Source organism: Emericellopsis cladophorae (genome assembly GCF_022114955.1).
Source record: "Emericellopsis cladophorae strain MUM 19.33 chromosome Unknown NODE_11_length_583618_cov_114_125112, whole genome shotgun sequence".
Classification (NCBI taxonomy): domain Eukaryota; kingdom Fungi; phylum Ascomycota; class Sordariomycetes; order Hypocreales; family Bionectriaceae; genus Emericellopsis; species Emericellopsis cladophorae.
Window position 1 is genome coordinate 197,537 of NW_026250936.1, and position 19,301 is coordinate 216,837.

Genomic DNA, 19,301 nt, shown 5'->3' on the forward strand with positions numbered 1-19,301 from the left:
AAGATGCAGAATGAAACGAAATTCCTGTCCAGAACCATGTTTGAGGCTACCCTGACGCCGTGGCCAATGATCCCAATGTTATACTGTGCTGCCGTCCCGTCGAACCAACATGTGAAGCTAAAAGTGCAGCCTATCGAACCCGCGCGGCTGATCTTCAATGAAAAGACATCCTCCAATGCATGTTGTAAAAACTACCCTAGTCTCGATCCATGGGCGAAGCTAAAGGGCTCTTCTGGCGCTGGGGGCTCGCTGCTCTGCTTCGTCGACCAATTGCACCCATGCGCTCTCTGCTCTCCGTCCGGACGGCGAGACCTCGACGGTCCAAGGCGTTGGGAGGACGGAGCTCGCTATTGCAGTTGCTTTCATCTTGCTTTGATGAGGCCAGGGCGGATTTCTGCCCCTTGGATCCTTCGCTGCTGTCAGAGGCATCGAATTCGTCCACCTCGGCACCGCCTAGCTCCATGTTCGTAGCGGCCTCGCCCTCTTCCATAACTCTCTCGTATTGATGGTGGCTTCTGCCAAAAATCTTATTCGCAAGAGTGAGTGCTCGGCCACCCGATCCTTTGGGCTTGCGACCTGAAGAAGAGCGACTGCGGCGGCGTGCCAGATTCCATAGACGCCTTCTGCGCTCCGGCCGGCGGAGAACAAAGAAAATGATAATGATTAGGAATATGGCGCCAAATATGATGGGCGCCAGGTTCACCTTCCTCTTGGGAGTGGGCTTGTGAGATGGTGGCGGTGGCCGGTAGACGGGCTCATCCGTGTTGATGTCTTCATCCTCAATCTCATCGTCCAGCCCGCCTGTGAATGGCATCTGTGGGATAGAGCCAGCGTGCTCAAAATCAATTGGCGTCCCTGTTGCCACGTTGGTGCCAAAGCCGACGGGTAAAGGTTCTCCTATGCTCGGTACCTGGCCCGCAGCGTAGAGTACAATCTTGCCAAGCGTCCAGCTCAACTCCACTCCGTCAATAGTGTCCACTGGCTGAAAGGAGCCGTCCATGTCGGTGGAATTCAAGATTGGTGCCTCCAAGCCGACGCGTGGAATGCCGATGCCATCGTAGAGCATGTTGATGAGCCAAGAAGCCTTGAAGCAAGCTTCGCGCGCATCTTCGGCTTTCCTCTCCGGAGACTTTTTGCGCTTCTCTAGGTCATCCCGCTCAATGTCCGACCAGTCGCGGCTGCAATAATCCAGTACGCTATTTTGGTACGCCTCGAGGTCGTAAGGGGTATCCTTGCCTCCGAATACGCCGTGCGTTGTATGCCAATATTCGGAAACGCCCACAAAGCGATTGACTTTGAAGTCGAGTGCAGGGACATGCTTGCCATTGATGAGACAAGGTTTATCGTCGCACGGGGCATCCATTTCCAGAAGGGGATACGTAAGACGCAGACATTCGTCGAATTGCCCAATCCCTACCAGAACCTGTTCGCCCTCGGTCGGCTGACCGGCAATCGGATCACCTTGCATGTTGGTGACAAGGCCATGCGGCATACATGGGTCTGGTATCTCATTCGTCTCAGGGCTGTACTGCGCCCGCAGGTTCTTGACGAAGCGCTCGCGAGCCTGATTCGCGCCAAAGCCTAGCCATGTTGTCGTAAAGACGCGGTACTCAGCCGGGCTGCCATCGAGATGTCGCATGCGCACAAGCTTGAGATCGTCTGCGTGCTTCTCCGCCTCTGTTGAGTTCGGGGCGAAGGCGATCTGAGCCGAAGCTCCGCCCATGTCGAGGAAACCATACGTATGGTGGTGACTCTGGCCGAGGCCGATCCCCTCCCCTTGCGGGTGATTGAAACCTCCAAGCAGATAGTTTGCCGCAATCCAACCGTACAACCCCTCAGTCTCGCCCTTGATGACTTGAACATGTGTACTGCAGTCCGGCAGATCGAAGCGCGTGTTCTTCTGAAGCCATTGGCAAATGTTGCCGAGGAGCGTTCTTTGTTGAAAATCTGGTAGGAGGCGAACACCGGCCGTCGCGAGAAGGAAAACAGGTGTCTCAGGGATCTTATCGGCGGGAATCTTGTTGTAGGCCACTTCGAGGAGTTCTTTCAGGTGATCTTTGCCAATAGCACTGGGTCGCTCTGCGAAGGACGAGACGCCAGGGTGGACTTTTTTGCTATCTTTTAGTTTGATCTCGGGCAGACTGCGAAGCTCTTCCTCGGAGGACGCCTTTGCACTCGCTCTGGCAGGATTCTTCCACTTGTACACGTAGACCCGGGTACCGGACGAGCCGGCGTCAAGGATGACGCCGTATTGTGCTATCACAGATATCAGTCTCTGGTGCGCTGCCAGGAGGGAACGAAGCGACAATCAAGGGATTCACGTACAATGCTTGCCCATTGTTGCGCGCGCACCGCGAAGGACGGACTGTTTATTTCCGCGCTTTGGGCAGTAATCGCTTCGCAATCTCGTATCGCAGTTCGATGCCAAGTCGAGTGGCGGGGATATCGAGGATTAATTTAGCCAAGATGGAGTTCTTGAGACGGGTAGAAAACTCTATCGAGGGCGACACGGGCCTCAGTCAGCCTTCGGATGTCGATTTTCTCCTGGTGCTCAGGAGACTCGGTTCCTTGCAGGGGATCGGCGGGGAGGCGAATTATACTAATTTTAGGCGCAGGGTTGATGCAGCGCTCGGAAGGACGAAACGACAAGAGAAAAGCGAGAGGAGTCGATGTTCAAATAGGACCGGTAAGCATCCCCAGCCAATTGCTTCAGTCAGTACCAAGTAGCGAAAGAAAACGAGCGTTGCTCGGCGGAATCGGATGGATGAGCTGCGATCTGGAAGCGGGATGATCCTGATTTACAGGTATCCTTCCCCAGGCAGCTGATAATAAGGGACCCAGCCCATTGCGCTTCTGGTCCGGGGCCAGAACCGTTTTTGTCGGAACATCGTGCACTAACAATGGTCAAGCTTTGCACGCCTGCTGCAGGCGGGTCGGCTGGTTTCAGCAGGGAAGTTTGGCCGAGCAGACCAATGAACAATCCCGCTTGCACTCCAGGCCTGCAATTAGAGCCACGGAGCATGTTAGCGGGAGTTAGCACGAGACTGAGTACAGGCACGTATTGTGTCAGCCAGCACACGGATGAGCAGCGGTTTAAGTAGTAGGTATGTCAGGCAATAAACCCCTTTCCAATTCATCAGGGAAAGACTTCCGGTCGCTTAGGTTCCGCTTCAAAATCTGGCGACGCGCACCTTTGCTATCGATGCTGAGCTGTCCACGCATTTGTGGAACGTCAATGCTAACAAATTCATAAGGTAGCCACTTTGTGCCGAGTGGCCTTGAGAGTTCACAGATCTTCCAGACCTCAGATCACCGGAAGCAAGCTCTCAAGATGGATAGGAAACGGATCTTCCGTTTCAAGACTCCGGTCTGATCGTGGCAGTGACTGCCCGACACCCTCACAGACTGCGGCCCTTTCTCTTTGCAAACTGGTGAGCCATAGTCGTGCCCAATCACGTGCTGTTCCTTTAAATCGGCCGATGTCGATGATCGGGAGCTCGAGCAAGCGCAATGCAACACGTTTAGCTTATCATCCTCCTCAGAGATAAGCTCCCGATCGCGTCGGGCAGCCGACACAGCTCCGTGTAGTTGCAAAGAGGGATGCGATGACAGTGCTTCTTCTCGTCGGCCAAGCTTCTCCTTATCGAATGAGATGAAAGACGAGGCAGGAGGGATGAAGATCCGAGCCTCAATCAGAAGAGTCTGAACGTCTTGGATCTGCCTTGGCGATGAAGGGGTCGGGATGATCTCGCAAATACTAGCCCGTCGGCTCGTCGGCGTGGATATAAAAACTCGCTGTTCTCCGCGAGGACTAGATATGGTTCGGGATCTTTGGAATATCATTGAGAATCTTTTGGTCGGGTGGCTTGGATGGTTCTTGCTTGTTGATTCCACAACCACGGCACCGATGTCGACGATATAAGTAAGTCAGGATAGGACCAAGCGCGGTCGACCAATGAGGATGGACAAAGAATTGAATATCGTTAATGACTGTATTGGAGGAAATCTGCACGTCGACACCATGTTCCCTTGCGACGTCTTTGTCAACAATCACGCGTTAATGTCTTAGTTTGGTGAGGGTGCCCAGCAATACGACAAAGGGGGTCACGGTCTGTCCTGAGTGGACCAACTGGGAATGCCTGTGCATACCAGCACGCGCCCTTGCAACTCTTCAATGCGATTTCGCTTATCCTATTGGAATTGTTTGAACCCGGAATAGCTCGGTGATCCAGGGCAACAGTTGGAGCCTGCAGATTGCTGTCAGCGCCCTCGCATGTGAGCATCAAGGCCGGACGTGCTAGCCGGCTGGCTGACCTTCAGACCTGATGTTAGTCCTACGCCAGATAAGCCTGTGCGGCTATTGCCGAACTTAGGTATATTGCCATCCGCTGGGCGCCCGCTCAGATCATGTCCATTCGCAGAAGTGCCAGTGTAAGTAGGATATTCGAGAGAACCGTGTCCTGCTGGTTGACCGAATCTTTGCCGCATGGTGCTTCGATGCGCTGCTCCTACGTTTTCGTCTGTGTCCCTTAGCGCAACCTTTTTCACTTTGGCTTTAAGTTTTACCTATCTGGGGTGACATACGCTGTGTAGCCCATGTACGATTCCCAAACCCTAGTCCGAGATTGGGGGCACGGGATTGTCGAGAGTTCATTGTGCTGGGATGATCAGGGGCTTGCCCGGGCTGCTGCTGAGGGCGGGTATAACTATGTGCGTCATACTTCTGCGTAGCTTGCTGAGCGGCGTGTAGAATCGAAGAGTCGACGGCATTGAACGCTGCCTTTTCAATCTCGCCGACTTCAACTTTCCTCTTGACCTTGTCATACGCCTCCTGCAGCTGTAGCACTTGTCGGGTCTTGTCTCTGTACTGCTGTACAAGTCCCTCGTTTCTTCGCCGCATGCCCTCGCACTCCGCGATCAGTGCTGTGGCATCAGGTGAGTCGAAGGCGCTCATAGAAAGCATCCGAAAATTGGCTTACTCTCGTGTTTCTGGTGTAGGCTCTCGAGTTCCGCGTTGGCATCGTTAACCGTCTTGTCAAGTTGAAGATTGAGCACCGAGTATTTGTCGGTCAATGTCTTGTATAGATGGCGCTGTTAACAGATTTCCTGGTTTATTTGGTAGGTCCAAAAGCTGAGGGCACGTCCTGCGCATTCCATGATGACATTTGGGCTTAGACCGCTGAGCACGCTCGTTTTGTAGTCTTCACTTGGATTGAGCTTGATGATGACAGCATCATCGGGATTCGATAATGCTTCTCTACAAGCGGGACATGTACGTCGATTTGAGCTTTGAGCGGTGATGCCGAGTTGCTGTGCACAATCGAGACAGAAGATGTGGCTTGGACAAGTAGCTTGTGAGCAAAGTCATATCGAACACCACGACTGATCCATTTACCTGCACGTGGTGACCAAGGCCTTCTCCGCCAGTTCAGTCCTGCATCTCAGATTATTGCAAGTCAGTGTGTGCTCCATTTCGACATGCCCGCTTGCGAAACTGCCAACGCAAGTGCTGATCAAGGGGAAGATGAAGCGAAGCGAAAGGCTGCAATGATTTCGAGGCCGAAGCCAATATTGGCCGGGAATATGGAGTGGCATAAAAATACAGTGAGGTGACCCGTTGCCTTCCTTCCGCAGTTACGATGCAGTTGCGGTGCTCTTGGAGGCAGTCGCGGCTCGGGATTTCATTTTTGTCAAGTATAGCTGTATCTCGCCATGACAAGAACACACCGGGTGATAGCCGGGCATGTAAGTGAACCTATCATACAGCTACTACTGAGTCTATCCTGCTTTTGCTGCTCGAAGCTGTTCACTCGTGCCCTGCAGCAGCTCCATATCCGTCCCGGTCTCGGCAGAGGGAGCACCGTGACGATATCCACGGGCCGTGAGCGAAGAAGTCTCGGACTGTAATATCAGCTATTTCACACAACTACAGGAAGCATTCAGAAAAGCGTTTCGCTTCGCATGGTGCCCACCGAGTAGTTGTGCCCGACCAAGTTGCGCACCGTGAGGTCATCGTCAAGCAAGGGTGTGAGTCGCGACTCCAGAGTCAGGAGACAAAAGATTGTGGAGTCATCACTCTAAGGGTCAGGTGGATAGCACCAATCCGTACCTACATCTACCATCACGTATTCCCGCGCATGTTCATCATCTTACATGTACGTTCAAGTTGGCTAATAATCAGGCTAAATGATGGCCACGTTCAACTCTCCAGCCCCCATCCCATCAAGTTGGTCAGATGCGCTGCACGACGTCGCCCTCGGACAATAGCCCACGATTCTGGTAACCTGCCCCGGCATTAAGTTGCATCGATTATGGACCATACGTGACACAAGCTAGGGTTGATGTTGCACGAACAAATGCCGAGTGCTCCTCTGCTTGCTAAGATTTCAGTCAGACACACGAAGGACAGCCTGGACAGGACCCAGGGCCTACCATCATGACCCCGTACGCAAACCGAGTAGATTCGGTAGTGAGGCCCGTCGATCCAGATTGAGACCTTAAACGGCAGATGAATACGTTTCGGTGCATGAGTTTCCCCATCTGCAACGACCCTGGCGTGAAACACTCGCCTTGTTGACTGCGCTAATGAAACAATCAGCGCAAGAGGAAGAAACATTTCTCTTGAGGTCGCGTTTCCGACCCCCTTGCCCCAGTGACACCGCCGTTTCCAGTCGCATGGACTTGACTTCGGCGAAACTACCAGACACAAAACGACTGCGTGGGTTGATGCGTCACAAGCCTCGCCAAATTCTCGGTGGCCGCCCTTAGGCTCTTATCCGGCATCAGTCGGGTCATACCCAGCCTGCGTAACCTCATCCGCCCTTCAGGAAGCCGAAAATCCACAATGTGCGTTTCGTCCTCTCGCCCTAGCATTGGACGTACCAAATGCTGTCCCACAGCACTGCAGGTGGGCCGTAGTCAAAGTTGCGTCTACAAGTCTGTTTTTCACGCGGTATGGCTTTCATACAAGAGTCATTGATGCAGCTTCAGAAAGGTTCCCGAGATGTTAATCGTTGCTGGGGATTCTTTCATACATCCTACTCTGCCTTGCCGTACAATCATAGTAGTCGAAAGTTCACTGCCCCTAAAAGCCACCAAGACGCGCCGCTAAGTATGCCGCCTCCCAAAAACTCCCAAGTAGTCCATTGTGGCCCCCCTAGTCCATGCTATCCAGCGCCTGCTAATTTTCCGTTGATGCACCTTCATGTCCAAATCATGCCCTGCGCCGATACTGTACCCCGATGGTACATGCTGCTGCCCTGAATCACTGCACGAAGAACGCAGGGTCCATCATGTGGTCTGCGTTGCCCATGGCTGTATAGTCCATACCCACCATGCTTTCGTTGAGGTCGCACATCCCGCCGTCGGTGGCTAGTGGGCCCTGGTTCTGTGCCCAGCACATCCCGTCAAGGTCCCAAAGACCCTGTTGCTCCATCAAGCCCATCATGTCCCCCGACTCCAGGCCGATTGGCGACAAGTGGAAATCCCTGTCGTTCATGACTAGTCCCTGGTCGGTCAAGATGTGCAAAGCGGGAGCCCGAGCATTGTCCTGCTTGGGCGTCGACGCTGTTTGACGACTGGACTCGTACATGCGCCATACGACTTCTCGGCAGCGGCGAGCGGCCATGGACCAGTCTTCCATAGCCTCTAGCAGTTCGAGAACAGTCTCAACCTGCTCTTGCCACTCGGAAACTTGTGAGCTGCCGCACTCCCAGAACAAGCTCACCAGGGGTATCATGGCCGCCTGGTAGAGGAACCAGACCGCGTTCCATCCTGACATCTGATTCCGAGTCCATTCGCGGGAGATATCTCCAATGGTGGCTTTGGCCATCTCCCGACACGTCTCCACGGCGACACAGTCCTTATCGGAAGGCTGGGAGCTGCCACTGGCCACTGTGAGGAGGATTGGACGATGCAATAGCATGCGGAGGTTTTGGTATCTCCACTTCATAATGCACCGGGCAATGTAGAGCGGTTCTGCGCAAGGATCCGAGGTGCGCAGCAGCCAGGGTAGACTGCCGTACCAGTTCACCAGCTGGCCGTCCATGCTGCTTCGGTCTTCCGCTCGGACGAGAGGAGTGATGGCCAGCAGATCCTGGATCTGTGTGGCGATTTTGCAAAACTTGACATTCTCCACAAGGGGCAAAATGCCGGCATGCTGCGCCGAGTCGTGGGCCTGATCCATCCCGAATCCAGGGGCATTGATGTTGATAGCTGGACCAAACCGCCCAAAAGACGGGCGGCCCGTCGTTGTGGTGGCCCAAGTATCGAGGCAAAAGACCGACCACCACGTGCGCCGCCGTGTCTCGGCCGAGGCTCCGTCGCTTGTCGTTCCCTGCGCAAGTGATTCTCGATGCAAGCCCAGAGCGCTAGCCATCCTAACAGCCGCGCCAATCATGGCGTTGGCCATGTTGGGCCTGTTGATGTAGTGAAGATAGTAGCCACCAATAATGGCCAAAGATTGCACGGTTTCAATGTGATTGCTGCCAAAAGCATCAATGGTGATATGCTCCATGGCTCGGTTGTAGTAGTCGATGTGGGTGAAGTCATCCGACTTCATGGCGACAATGCTGCCCATGGCAAACACCATGTTGAGCAGCGCTAGCCAAGGGGCATCGCATCGCTGACCCTCCAGGTAGTCCGAGCGGAAAGTACCCTCTTCCAGCATGGGAATGAAGACGTGCACGCGCTTAAAATACGCGTCGATCAGCGTCTGGCCCTTCCATGACCAAGGAATGCGTGACGTGTCCTTCGGCACAATGGACCGTTGTCGAATGACTGGAAGATTGCTCGTCATCTCGACGTTGTTGAGCGGCGGAGTGAGCGAGTGCCTGAGCTGAGGCTGAGCTTTGAGCATGACCATCAAGGCCGCTTTGATTGATGAAGCTCCGAGGTACGAGGTCTGGCGATCGCCCACCAGGCTCCCTGCGTTCAAGGCATCGGTTTCTGAGGGCATAGACTCCTGGCGCCGTCCTTCGTCGTCCCATTCCGCATCCAGGCTTGGCATCTGTTCGAAGCTGGTGAAGCTGACATCTGACCCATGGCAGGAATCGAAGTCTTGCTTGATGGGCGAGCCCTGGGATGACGGTGAGAGCAGTGATTCTGGTGTGTTGGCGTCCCTTCGGTGGATGATGTCCACCAGCTCTTGGCGGGAAAGCGATAGGAGGGTCGGCACATCGTGTTCGGGATAAAGTCGCTTGAGGACGGATCGGCATTCTTCTAATTGCTGCGATAAAGCCTCCAAGGTCCTGGGGACGATTCATCAGCATCAGTATCCTAGAAAAGACCTCTAAAGGGGCTGCTCACTTCCTCGAGGGGATGACCCTCTGGCGATGCTTATCGTAGAAACATCTCTTGGGAGCGCGGCTCGAAAGGCATTGGCCGCAGGGCTGTTGACCGTCACAGCGGATTTTGCGTCTCTTGCATTCAGCACATGCATGTGGTGTTGTGATTCTCTTGTTGCCGCTGTTGGAATTTGACTTGCCGCCATCGCTGGCTTCAGTCAAAGTCTTGCGAGGGGTGACTCCTTGGACTGAACTCGAGTCTTAGACACGGTCGATGTTGTAGATGTGGAAGAAATGGACTCACATGTGTGGAACATGCCACCTTGAGTTGGCGGATGAGCTGTGGGTGCCATGTTGGGGCGAGTTCAGTACCATATACTAATGCTGCCAAGATGTGTTGGTCGTTCATGCATCGGCGGACAGACGTGTGGATGGGATCGAAAAGAAGAGCACGAGTCCAAGGTCGGATAAGTATACACATGGGAGCCAAGAAATACAGCCGAGCACCATTGACGTGAAGGTGGCAAACTGAAGAGGCCGGCGGCGATGGAACACTTATTTAAATGAATGAAGTATCGTGCGTTGTTTCGGGTCTCACCCCCAGCACCCCTGGCCATGGTAATACGTGCGGACGTCCAAGACAGTTCATCGGCAGACACAGGCGTGAGCGGGAACCGAAGTGTGGAGAAGGGGGTTCGGGGACAGGGGACAGGGGGTGCTAAAGATGGCCAAGCATCTTGAGGCGCTGGGATGGAGACTGGAGTCAAGTTCCTAGAATATGATAGGGTTCGCTGCTGGTCATGGTGTGTGTGATCTGAGCCCTCAGCGGCTGTACAGTGCCTTGGGAGAGATACCTCAACAGCCCGCTGAGCGGGTGTAGGAGAGCAGAAACGGGGCTTCGTGTGGGGTAACATGAATCTCCGTATTTGGGGCAATGTTCATGTGGGTGTAGGTTGATAATCGCGCGAAGAGTACGTACATTGGCAGAATAAAACAAGGCGGCGGCGGCACCAGCGCGATACCTACAACTCGCACGCCCCGTCTCTGTCACTTTAGCCACTGCGAGTCCCTCCCAAGCTACCTTGCGCTAGCCGCCTGCCGAACGGGTCGGCCAGGGACCAGACAGGATTGGCCCGGCCCCGGCAAGTTGCGTGTTTCCTATTGTCTATGGGGGCCAACGTACCTAGCTAGACTAGTCGTACCAGACGGACGGATGCCGTTGTGTTGGTTCCGGCAATGACTGCGTAGCACAAGACTGTTCAGGGTGCGTGGCGTTCCGGTGGTCGCGTTGACGAAGCCATACTAGTAATTAAGAACAGCCGGTTCTGACAGTACAAAACTGTCCAGCGATCGTCCAAAGGCCGGGAAAGATCAGCAGGTCGTTCCGTGACTATCAGGATCTACCCTCCACCGCACTGGGTAATATCCATGTGCTTCCTGGAAACATTTCCAGAGAAGGAGCTACTGACATGTGCGGGCAGTGTGGTGTTTTCGAGGAGAGGAGCCTACCCTGGTGCCTCTGACCTCGCCCAACACGAGCAGAGCTCTCGTCGATCAATGCAGGCCGGCTCGTTGTAAGCAGGCAGTCGAGCGGCAAGTGGAAGAGCAAGCTTAACGGGGGTGGCTAACTAGCGGAGGGGGGGGTGACGGACCGCGAAGCCAGCCTCAAGGCCATGGGCAAAGTCTGAAGAAGCTTGAAAACCCCGGGCATGTCACCATACCAGTTGGAGAATCGCTCGCAGAAACATGGCGAGGATATTTGCGTTGCAGACTCGCATTTGGTTGGATGAACAGGGTGATGTGGTCGACCAGAGTCACTAAGGTAGACGCAGGTAGCGCCCAAATCCGGGGTACGTTCTTGTGTATGGGAATCAGGGATCGTGCCTGAATGGACAGCCAGCTCACAAGTGATGCTAACCAGGGTAGGCTAAGTGACGTACTGTACTGCCGTGCTCCATGTCTTTAGTGCCCGGGCCTAGAGGCCTAGAGGCCTAGACTATACCAGAACGATAAAGCCACGCTTTAGCAGCTGTAGCTACTAGTCTGCTTGTAGTCTAGTGCAGCGGAATCAAAAGTTTCGCATGAATTGGGGAAATGGACAGGCACGGAACCACGGCGTGACCCTCCGGGCCAGGTCACAAGTTACAGGTAGTTTCCGCGTATTCCAACTTGGGTCTGCGCTCTTTAATCATCAGGTCGGTGTTGTCAGGACCGGGGCGAATTCACTGTCCACCTAGACAAGAAACGATATCATCTGTCAGTGGTTTGACCCTTTATGCACCGACGCTCAAAAAGTCATTACTCCAGGCTCTTGGTACGATTACAATATCTTGGGTGCTTGCGCTGTCGACAAACGTTTGCGGTGCGCCATGATTCATTGTCCACAGGAGTCACCTACTGGAGCGGGGACGTCACGGTCATGCAGCACCACGTTTCAACATGCCAACCTTTATGCGTTCCCGATGGAAGCTGTTCATTGTGGATTTCGAATTACGACATAGTCGTACATATTACATCTTAGGCGGCCGCTGGCTCGATGGACGCATGAGTGTTCAAAGGATTTTGACAGGTTACACGAAAAGGACCGACTTGTGTGTAGTACCAGTCCAAGAATGCAACACTCCTGGAACCAGCAAGGTCCTTTCATCTGGACAGGCAAGAGTCTGGTCTGAGACTCTGAGTGCAGTCCCTCATTTCTCTCCTATGATGGTACCCGAACACGTGTCAGGCAGCCTGGGATCCCGGCGAGCCTCGATCTGCCCTCTGGCTGGCAGCAAGGCATACAAAACTTGGCGCCCGTGCCCCGGGCCAAGCAGCACAATAGGTAATTACCCGCTGCTCCTTGTCTCTCCACGCTCCTGCTGCAGCGTTGTCGTGAATCTTCTGCTTTTCGTAACTTTGACTCGTAGTGATCGCTCATGTGCGTAGGTCTGCCAAGATCATGATCAATGCGGACACGTGCGACTAGTCACTGTGCCTTGGCCCGTCCCTTTCTCATGCCTTCGCAGGCTTTTTTTTTGTCCCTCAGCTGTCTGGTATGAGGGGTAGTCAATCAACGAGTATCCTGCCACGCCCGTAGCTTCTCCTCGCACGCCTCTCGGTATCGGATGTCTTCCCGATTGAACCCTCTCGTGCCAGTTCCGTCGTCGATCCTCAATGCGGGGAAACAGTGATCGCGTAGTTCGCGAAGGTCACATATGTTGACGAGCGACGACCGTCTTCCCGGCGCCAAACACATAGTCTCATTCAAGTATAGAAGGCGAGTTCATCTGGGCCGTCTCGGCCCTCGGGGAGAAGCTGGCGAAGCACCCCGGATTTTCAGAAGTCGCACATGACCTGAACAGGGTGTCAATATCGTGCCGTCCTGCATCAGCCATCTGGCATTGGGTCATATAGCTTCTAGCACGATATGACATCAGCCATGTTGAATCATCGCCACAAAATCTGTGGCGCTCGCCGATGATTACGGACGAGTGTTTGGAATCAGTAAACATTCATCCACCTACGTTTGGCCACCAAAAAAGCAGCCGGCTGGGGGATGAATTTTCGAGCTCAGCTGAGCAGCGCTGCAGTCAGCCAATGTGACCTATTATGGAGCGGCAAACCATACCAAGGCATCGAGAGGCCGCCCCTCTATGGTTGGTGCTGTGATTAAGTGACACATACTGAACCTGGCGGTGAGTCTGCCCGAACAAGCAAAACCTCGCGAGATCAGGCAATGGACACCGCCACAATCGCCATCTCCAGCAACGCTTCGGCCGACATTGTGACCATGGCCGAGAAGCGGTGGTGGCTTGCCAGTTGCCGCTCCATAGCCGATAGACTATACATGCAGGGCAATTCAACCGTAATACGTGCCGGAAGAACTAGTCCAATTTGCCATGGCCTTCTGTGCACGTGTGATCCGTGAATGCATCATCGTCTGCGTAGGAATGATTGGAGAAGCTCCCGCACACCTCAAGGCTCATCTGATCTGTCGCTTTTGTTGCCTACCATGCACAACGCAATCAATTTAGCTCAAGGATTCACGGTCCGGGAAGCTAGCTGCGTGCCTGAACACCTGCAGTAGTAGGCGGTCCTCTGTTGCGGGGGACAAAGTCTTCCGTGTGGGGAGCGGCCAAGAGTAGATGCACGCGCTTGCGATGCGGCGAGTCGCCCTAAGCTGCATGATCAACAAGGGTTGCGAGGCCAAAATGGGAGATGCCTCGCAGGCCACCCTTCCTAATATCCTATACGCCTTCCTTTCGCGGAACTTGGCCCCGGTTTGACACATCTCCCATCGCCCGAAATCCTACCCATGGGGTTCCCCATACCCCGAATCCCCGCGCGTCGCATCACCAAGCCCGACTTTTGTTAACTTTTAACGCCGATGTGAGCTATTGCCCCATCTGCGCTGTCCATGACTCCATCATAGGCGGAGGACCTGGCAGCGGCTGTCGATACCATCAAAGATGCAAGTGTTGTCGACGGGAATGTACTGCTTCGTAATGATCTTGATCATCTCCTGCGCGACCATACCGCCAAGAACAGCCGACGTGTTGTGCAGTTCGACACCACCAGCTCGTGCCACCTCCTTGGCTGCCTTTAATATCCGCTCTTTGCCCGCAGCGATAGGCACATGACTAGTGATGGAGGATTCAATGTCCTCCTCGGATGCGGATTCGAGGTGCGTCGTGGCCGTGAGCGCGAGGTAGATGCCAATCAATGAGTAAGGCATCTCCGGCCCGACCACAGCCGCCATTTCGTCATTTGCCAGCTCTTGCTCTGCAATGCAACCAAAGGTCAGCCTCTCAAGCGTCGAACTGGGACCCCTTCCCGCAATCTGCTCCTACGGCTTGCTTACCTGTGACCTGGACAAGAGTCTTGGGCGCCACGTCAGCGCCGTTGATGAGCTTGATGAACCGCGCATTTGTGCAAAATAGTTCGACTTCAGCCGACTCGACATCTGCCCCGCCCTCCATATTCTGTACAGTGGCAAGCACCTCGCGCGCGTCTTGGCGGGCTTTGGTCTTGTAGAGATTCTGCAGTCTGATATAGACGTCCGACTGCGCTTTCATGTCGGGAAGACCTCCGGACACTGGCAATGTGCCATGCTTCTCGTGGAATTTTTTCACGGCGGCCGCAATAAGCCAGAAGCTGGAGTCTGCATCCTAATTGTTCCGACGTCAGCTGAGTGGCATCGACACATGTAATTTTGGAGCTTACAGTGCCTCGGCGCTGATAGTCAAACACCTGGCGGAGTGTGCTGGGCAGAGCCGGCGGCTGCACGTGCCTCATGACTCCAGACACGGCTTCCTCGTAGTTCTCCTCGCCTCCATCGGCGTTAGTCTTCCTCATAGCCGCCTCCAAACCCTTGCGAAACTCGGTCTTGTCTTTCAGGTTGATGGGATTGGCGCCCTCATGGCTTTTCCGCCACTCCTCGAGATAGTGTAGTAGCAGTACTACCATTGGGAGATGCCCATGATCGTGTTCGTCGAGGTTTTCGATATTCTTCGTCATGTTCCGGGCAAAGTCTTCCAGCTCAGGCCAAGGCGCTAGCACCCTGAGGTCATCAATCGCAGTGTCGTCGGGGTGAGTGTCCACGATCGGAAAGGCTCCCGGGAGCTTGACCTGGAAATATCCGTAGAATCCTGCCGATTGCACTGCTATCAGAGGCGTTTGGAACTGGGACGCGTACGTTTCCAGCATTTGCAACCGTTCCTCGCTGATAGGCGCAGAGTACAGGATGGCTGTGAATGGCTCTGGGCTCGCCAATAGCTCTTCAAAGCTGGATGAATGCTGAACCACGGTAAGTTTTGCATGCTATTCCCTTCGTAGATACCAGGCTCACCTTTTCACGCGGCCACCAGTCACCTCGAACCTCTGGATTAAGCTCGGTCAAGAACTCCGCACAGCACTGAGCTCGAGACTTGCCTTTGCAGCCCTCATCCAAAAAGAAGTTCACACCCAAGTCCTCATCAGATACTTTTGCTTCGTCGGCTATCGTGAACTTGCCAATTCCTAAAAAAATTTGAATTTTAGAGTTAGCTAAGCCAGCCCCTTTTCAAGGGCCAACGCAACAACAGAACGGCTTACCCGGGAGTACCAGGTTCTTGAGTGTTTCCACACCGACCGTGCCACATCCAGAGTTGACAAGGAGAATATTTGCTGATTCCAAGGCTGATTGACCTGAAGCTGCCCATAGACGCAGTTGGCGATCATACTTTCTCTCCTTCTCTGAGAGCCCATGGAGGAGAGGAGGGGTCTGCTCCATTACATCAACCATCGTGGATCTCGTGGCCGTAGATGTTGGATTTGGTGTTTCAAGTGTGCCTCTCTCCCGGAGAAACCAATTTATGTTGCGATATCTCGATTCTTAAGACTCTCCTTCCCGAGAGACTTGTGTTGTTCGACGCGGAGAAGGAGATGAGCGTATAGTGATGACTCGCCGTCAAAATCGACAACTTGTAACAAAGAGCGGCATCCAACTACTGCTAATTATTTATCGGAGGGTCAAACTTAAGATGATCAGAGCTTGTCTCTTGCCGATGTTAGTTTCGTGTCGGCCGTAGTGACGATGGACTCGGATGTGAGCGTGGTGGCGCTGGCGCAGACAACCGCAGTGATTGTGGGTCGACATACACCGCCATATCATTACGTAAGGGACCGGCACTACCAACTCACCACGCCTCACAATTGACATCGACACACCAGACATCCACATGACCTTTGTTCATGAACTGAGAGCGTGACCAAACTAGCGAGTAGTTAAGTCTCCCGAACGCCATTCATTTCAATCGCTACCGAAATCATGGCGATAACAGAACTCCATGTCAAGCACCACAAGTCAGGCGGCTCCACGCAGTGTCCGCCCTTCCGCAGACCCATCTTTTCGCCAGATGAGAGATATTGGCCAGATAACTTTAAGCCACGCATTCTGCGGCATACACCCACCTCTGCTTCCGCCGCTTGATTCGACTTGGAGGAAACGCCTCTACTAGGCTCAGCATGGGCGATTTGTCATCCCCTCGTCATCACGGCCAACGTCCAGGGGGGACTGTCGCCGCCTTTGGAGAACTCCAGCGCATAGGTGAACCGCACGTCAGGAAAACCGATCTTACCCGGCAGCCAGTCATTAGCCAGCATTGTGTCGCGCACATCGTCATTGGGAAGCCCGTAGTAATCGACCAGACCTCCGTAGAACCAAGAACCGCCATGGTTTTCGGGTGGCTAGTCGCCCTCTTTGGCGAACCTTCGGGCATGCGTGCTACTACCATCCCAACGATAGACGATCTTGGTATGTTCGTTGACTTGAAGGGCGTCCTGGACGGGACGTATCTCATAGTCACCATGGGCACCAGCAGCTAGGTATCTGCGGCTAGTCAGCTGGCTCCCGTTACGCACAGGCTCGGTGTGCCACACCTCACCACGTCGCCCTCTAACCAGACGACTACATGTTCCCAATCATGAAGATGACCGGAGCAGGTCTCTCTTTGTGATCCACCTCAAAGTAGTAGCCGTACATCTGGGCAGTCCATCCGTTGTTGGTGCGAGAACGGACATAGACATTGTTATTGTCAAGGTACGACGGCACGCGACACTCGACGGCATCGTTAAGATCTTTGATATCGCAGGTACTTCGACCAGATTTGACAGCCCCAGCATGGTCTACTGTGGGCGCGTTGTAGCAACTGTCCATAGCAAAGTCGAAGGCTGGAACGTTCTGTTAGCCACTATGTCTGCAGTCGAGACTTTGAGCACTAACCAGGCTGATAGTTCATCTACATCGTGCGCAGTGGATGTAATATTGCGTTGACCGCTCCTAAGCCGCGATGCTCGTCAATCGTTCATCGTGCCCAATCATCTCGCAATAGCTACGCACTGTTGAAGCATTGGGAAAGAATGGTGACAGCGGATGAGAAATGTGATTCATCATTGGCGGGAGTTTCCCGTAAGAAAGAAGCTTGCAATGCTGCAAGCACTGACCAAATCTTGAAGAGAAGGTTTTTGCATCGCACGCAAAGCGCCCTTGGTCCCAATAAGTAGCCGCTATATTCCACTCTTTGAAGTTGGATCAATCACATGACGGTACTCTTGATCCTGTTGAAGCACTCGGGGGCGACCTGGGCAATGTTGGGGTCACAGAAGCAGTTGCATCCAATTTCCTTCTCCGTAGCTTTTCTCACGTCGTTGGCATCAAAGTCAGGGACCAGCTCGCCTCGCTTGAATGCGTCCTCATGGGGCGCAAAAGTGCAGTATTGGAATGGTTTGTGCACGTAGCCCAAGTCAGAGAAGTGATGTACCTGATCAGGGCGGAGCAACAGCCCAGCGGCGAGGCTGTGAACAGGGGCATCTCCCCAGCGCTCGTAGTAGAAGCCACCATCTTCATCGAGGAATTGGAAGAATTCGCGATACTCTTGCGAACGGAAGAAAGTCATGTCAGCGATTTCGAAATTGGACCAGAAATGGCACATGTTCCACATGTCCCCATTGCCGTCGCGGTTACGCAAAAGGCGCAGAATCTTGCGAAACGGCCACGGAAGCCATGCGGGGGCCATCATGGCGGTCCACAACGAAGTCGAGGGCATATTTCGCTTGTTCTTCCAATCGGATAGCTTCTGGAAAAGAGTCGGTACAGTCTTCCCAAGCTCCCAAAGAGCAACAGTATAGCCGTAGCGTTTGTCGTTCCGCTCCATCTCGACGAACGGGTCATAGGTCAATGCGCAGGTAATCTCGATATCTGGCTCAACTCGCCAGTACCACTTGTACCTCAAAAGGGCGGGGTGATCGAAGAAGAAGCTATGCTACATTAGATACCGTGCATTCTGTCGTCGGAGGAAGAATGCCTACCCGGAATTGAAGCGACACATGTGATGGTAACTCTCCTTACCGGCATAGGCAATTCGCCTGTTTTGCATGCTCTCCATCTCCTGTCGTGCTTTTCCCTGATCGATCCAGGGAGGATATCCCCACATGTAGGTAGGAATCGTCTCGAAATATGCTTCGCCGCCGCCAGTCTCTTTCACGACTTTGCCAACTCTCGAGACGAACTCGGGCGACCAATCCTTGTCGTTGAGAAAAACCCAAGGGTATCCAAAGTGCTGGTTGAACTGATTCTGAACACTCTGTATGCTATCAATGGCGCCGTCGACATCCGTGTTCCGCGCCAGCATAACCATCGCGGCATTGGCACGCTCGGTGGTGTTGAGAATGGGCGTCTGGCAACCGACGTGGAACGGGGGATCGAGATTGGTTGCTGGCCGCTGGATTCTGAAGCTGCGCACATGAACGACGGATTCGATAAGACACAAGATGAGGACGCCGACTACGACCTTCCAGTGTCGGGTGAGCGAACGCGCGACACGCCGCCTTCGCCAAGTTGGGGGAGCACGACGGTCATCTTGGAGTTGGAGGATTGGAGTGTTATCGCTGGCCATTTCGCTAGTGCGCGGTCTTCGGAGGGACATGCTGGTGACGGAGGCTGTCTCGTCGCCTCTGGATGCTGGTGAGGAACATTGTTAGAACAGAAGAAGTCGAGCTGTTGTCGCAAAGCGATTCAACTCGGTGATCCGCGTTTGGGTGGGACCCCAGCACAAGGCACACTGGCAGCTTCATGGTTCCCATTTCTCATGAGGAATAAGTACGCCCACTCCGTCCAAAAGTGGTACCTTGATATAGCACTTTACCTGCACAATAAAAAAATTTCCGTCTTCGAAGACTTTTCGAATGCGTACATAATAATTAAACCGGATACTGTTAGGGGCACAAAGGGAATCGTGAGACGAGTCTTGATTTGGTTCCAACGTTTTTGTGGATACCTCGCACGAACCGCAGGCACGCCGCACTTGTGAATTGTGACATGCTAATTAGCTTGACTCCTGAGTTTGACCACCCCTGAGCCATAAAGTGAACGGTCGAGAGGGCCTGAGACGCACAGAGTCAGTGAATCAAACCCAGCTACCGCTCTAATTAGGAGTCGCTGTTCCACTCTGGAACAGTATGGCCCAGACTCGACGACACAGGCGGCGGCAGCGGCCC

At 53.8% G+C, this 19,301-nt stretch overlaps 5 protein-coding genes across 5 annotated transcripts; all 5 read right to left on the reverse strand.

Annotated features, from left to right (window-relative positions):
• Positions 1-196: 196 nt before the first annotated feature.
• J7T54_000850 (Golgi nucleoside diphosphatase) lies at positions 197-2,338 on the reverse strand (the record flags this gene model as incomplete). Its single annotated transcript, XM_051504881.1, has 2 exons — positions 197-2,256; positions 2,326-2,338. The coding sequence occupies 2 exons, from the start codon at positions 2,336-2,338 to the stop codon at positions 197-199; spliced, it is 2,073 nt and encodes a 690-aa protein (XP_051363563.1).
• Positions 2,339-7,264: 4,926 nt separating this feature from the next.
• J7T54_000851 (putative transcriptional regulatory protein-like protein) lies at positions 7,265-9,637 on the reverse strand (the record flags this gene model as incomplete). Its single annotated transcript, XM_051504882.1, has 3 exons — positions 7,265-9,248; positions 9,307-9,532; positions 9,589-9,637. 3 exons carry the CDS (start codon positions 9,635-9,637, stop codon positions 7,265-7,267), a joined length of 2,259 nt encoding a protein of 752 aa, XP_051363564.1.
• A 4,055-nt stretch (positions 9,638-13,692) lies between these two features.
• J7T54_000852 (NEDD8-activating enzyme E1 regulatory subunit-like protein) lies at positions 13,693-15,549 on the reverse strand (the record flags this gene model as incomplete). Its single annotated transcript, XM_051504884.1, has 5 exons — positions 13,693-14,048; positions 14,128-14,434; positions 14,490-15,062; positions 15,115-15,284; positions 15,360-15,549. The coding sequence occupies 5 exons, from the start codon at positions 15,547-15,549 to the stop codon at positions 13,693-13,695; spliced, it is 1,596 nt and encodes a 531-aa protein (XP_051363565.1).
• A 1,164-nt stretch (positions 15,550-16,713) lies between these two features.
• J7T54_000853 (uncharacterized protein) lies at positions 16,714-17,044 on the reverse strand (the record flags this gene model as incomplete). The annotated part of the gene is made up of 2 exons (XM_051504885.1): positions 16,714-16,976; positions 17,029-17,044. The coding sequence occupies 2 exons, from the start codon at positions 17,042-17,044 to the stop codon at positions 16,714-16,716; spliced, it is 279 nt and encodes a 92-aa protein (XP_051363566.1).
• Positions 17,045-17,341: 297 nt separating this feature from the next.
• On the reverse strand, positions 17,342-18,730 carry J7T54_000854 (O-glycoside alpha-1; the record flags this gene model as incomplete). The annotated part of the gene is made up of 2 exons (XM_051504886.1): positions 17,342-18,003; positions 18,154-18,730. The coding sequence occupies 2 exons, from the start codon at positions 18,728-18,730 to the stop codon at positions 17,342-17,344; spliced, it is 1,239 nt and encodes a 412-aa protein (XP_051363567.1).
• Between the last annotated feature and the right edge of the window lie 571 nt (positions 18,731-19,301).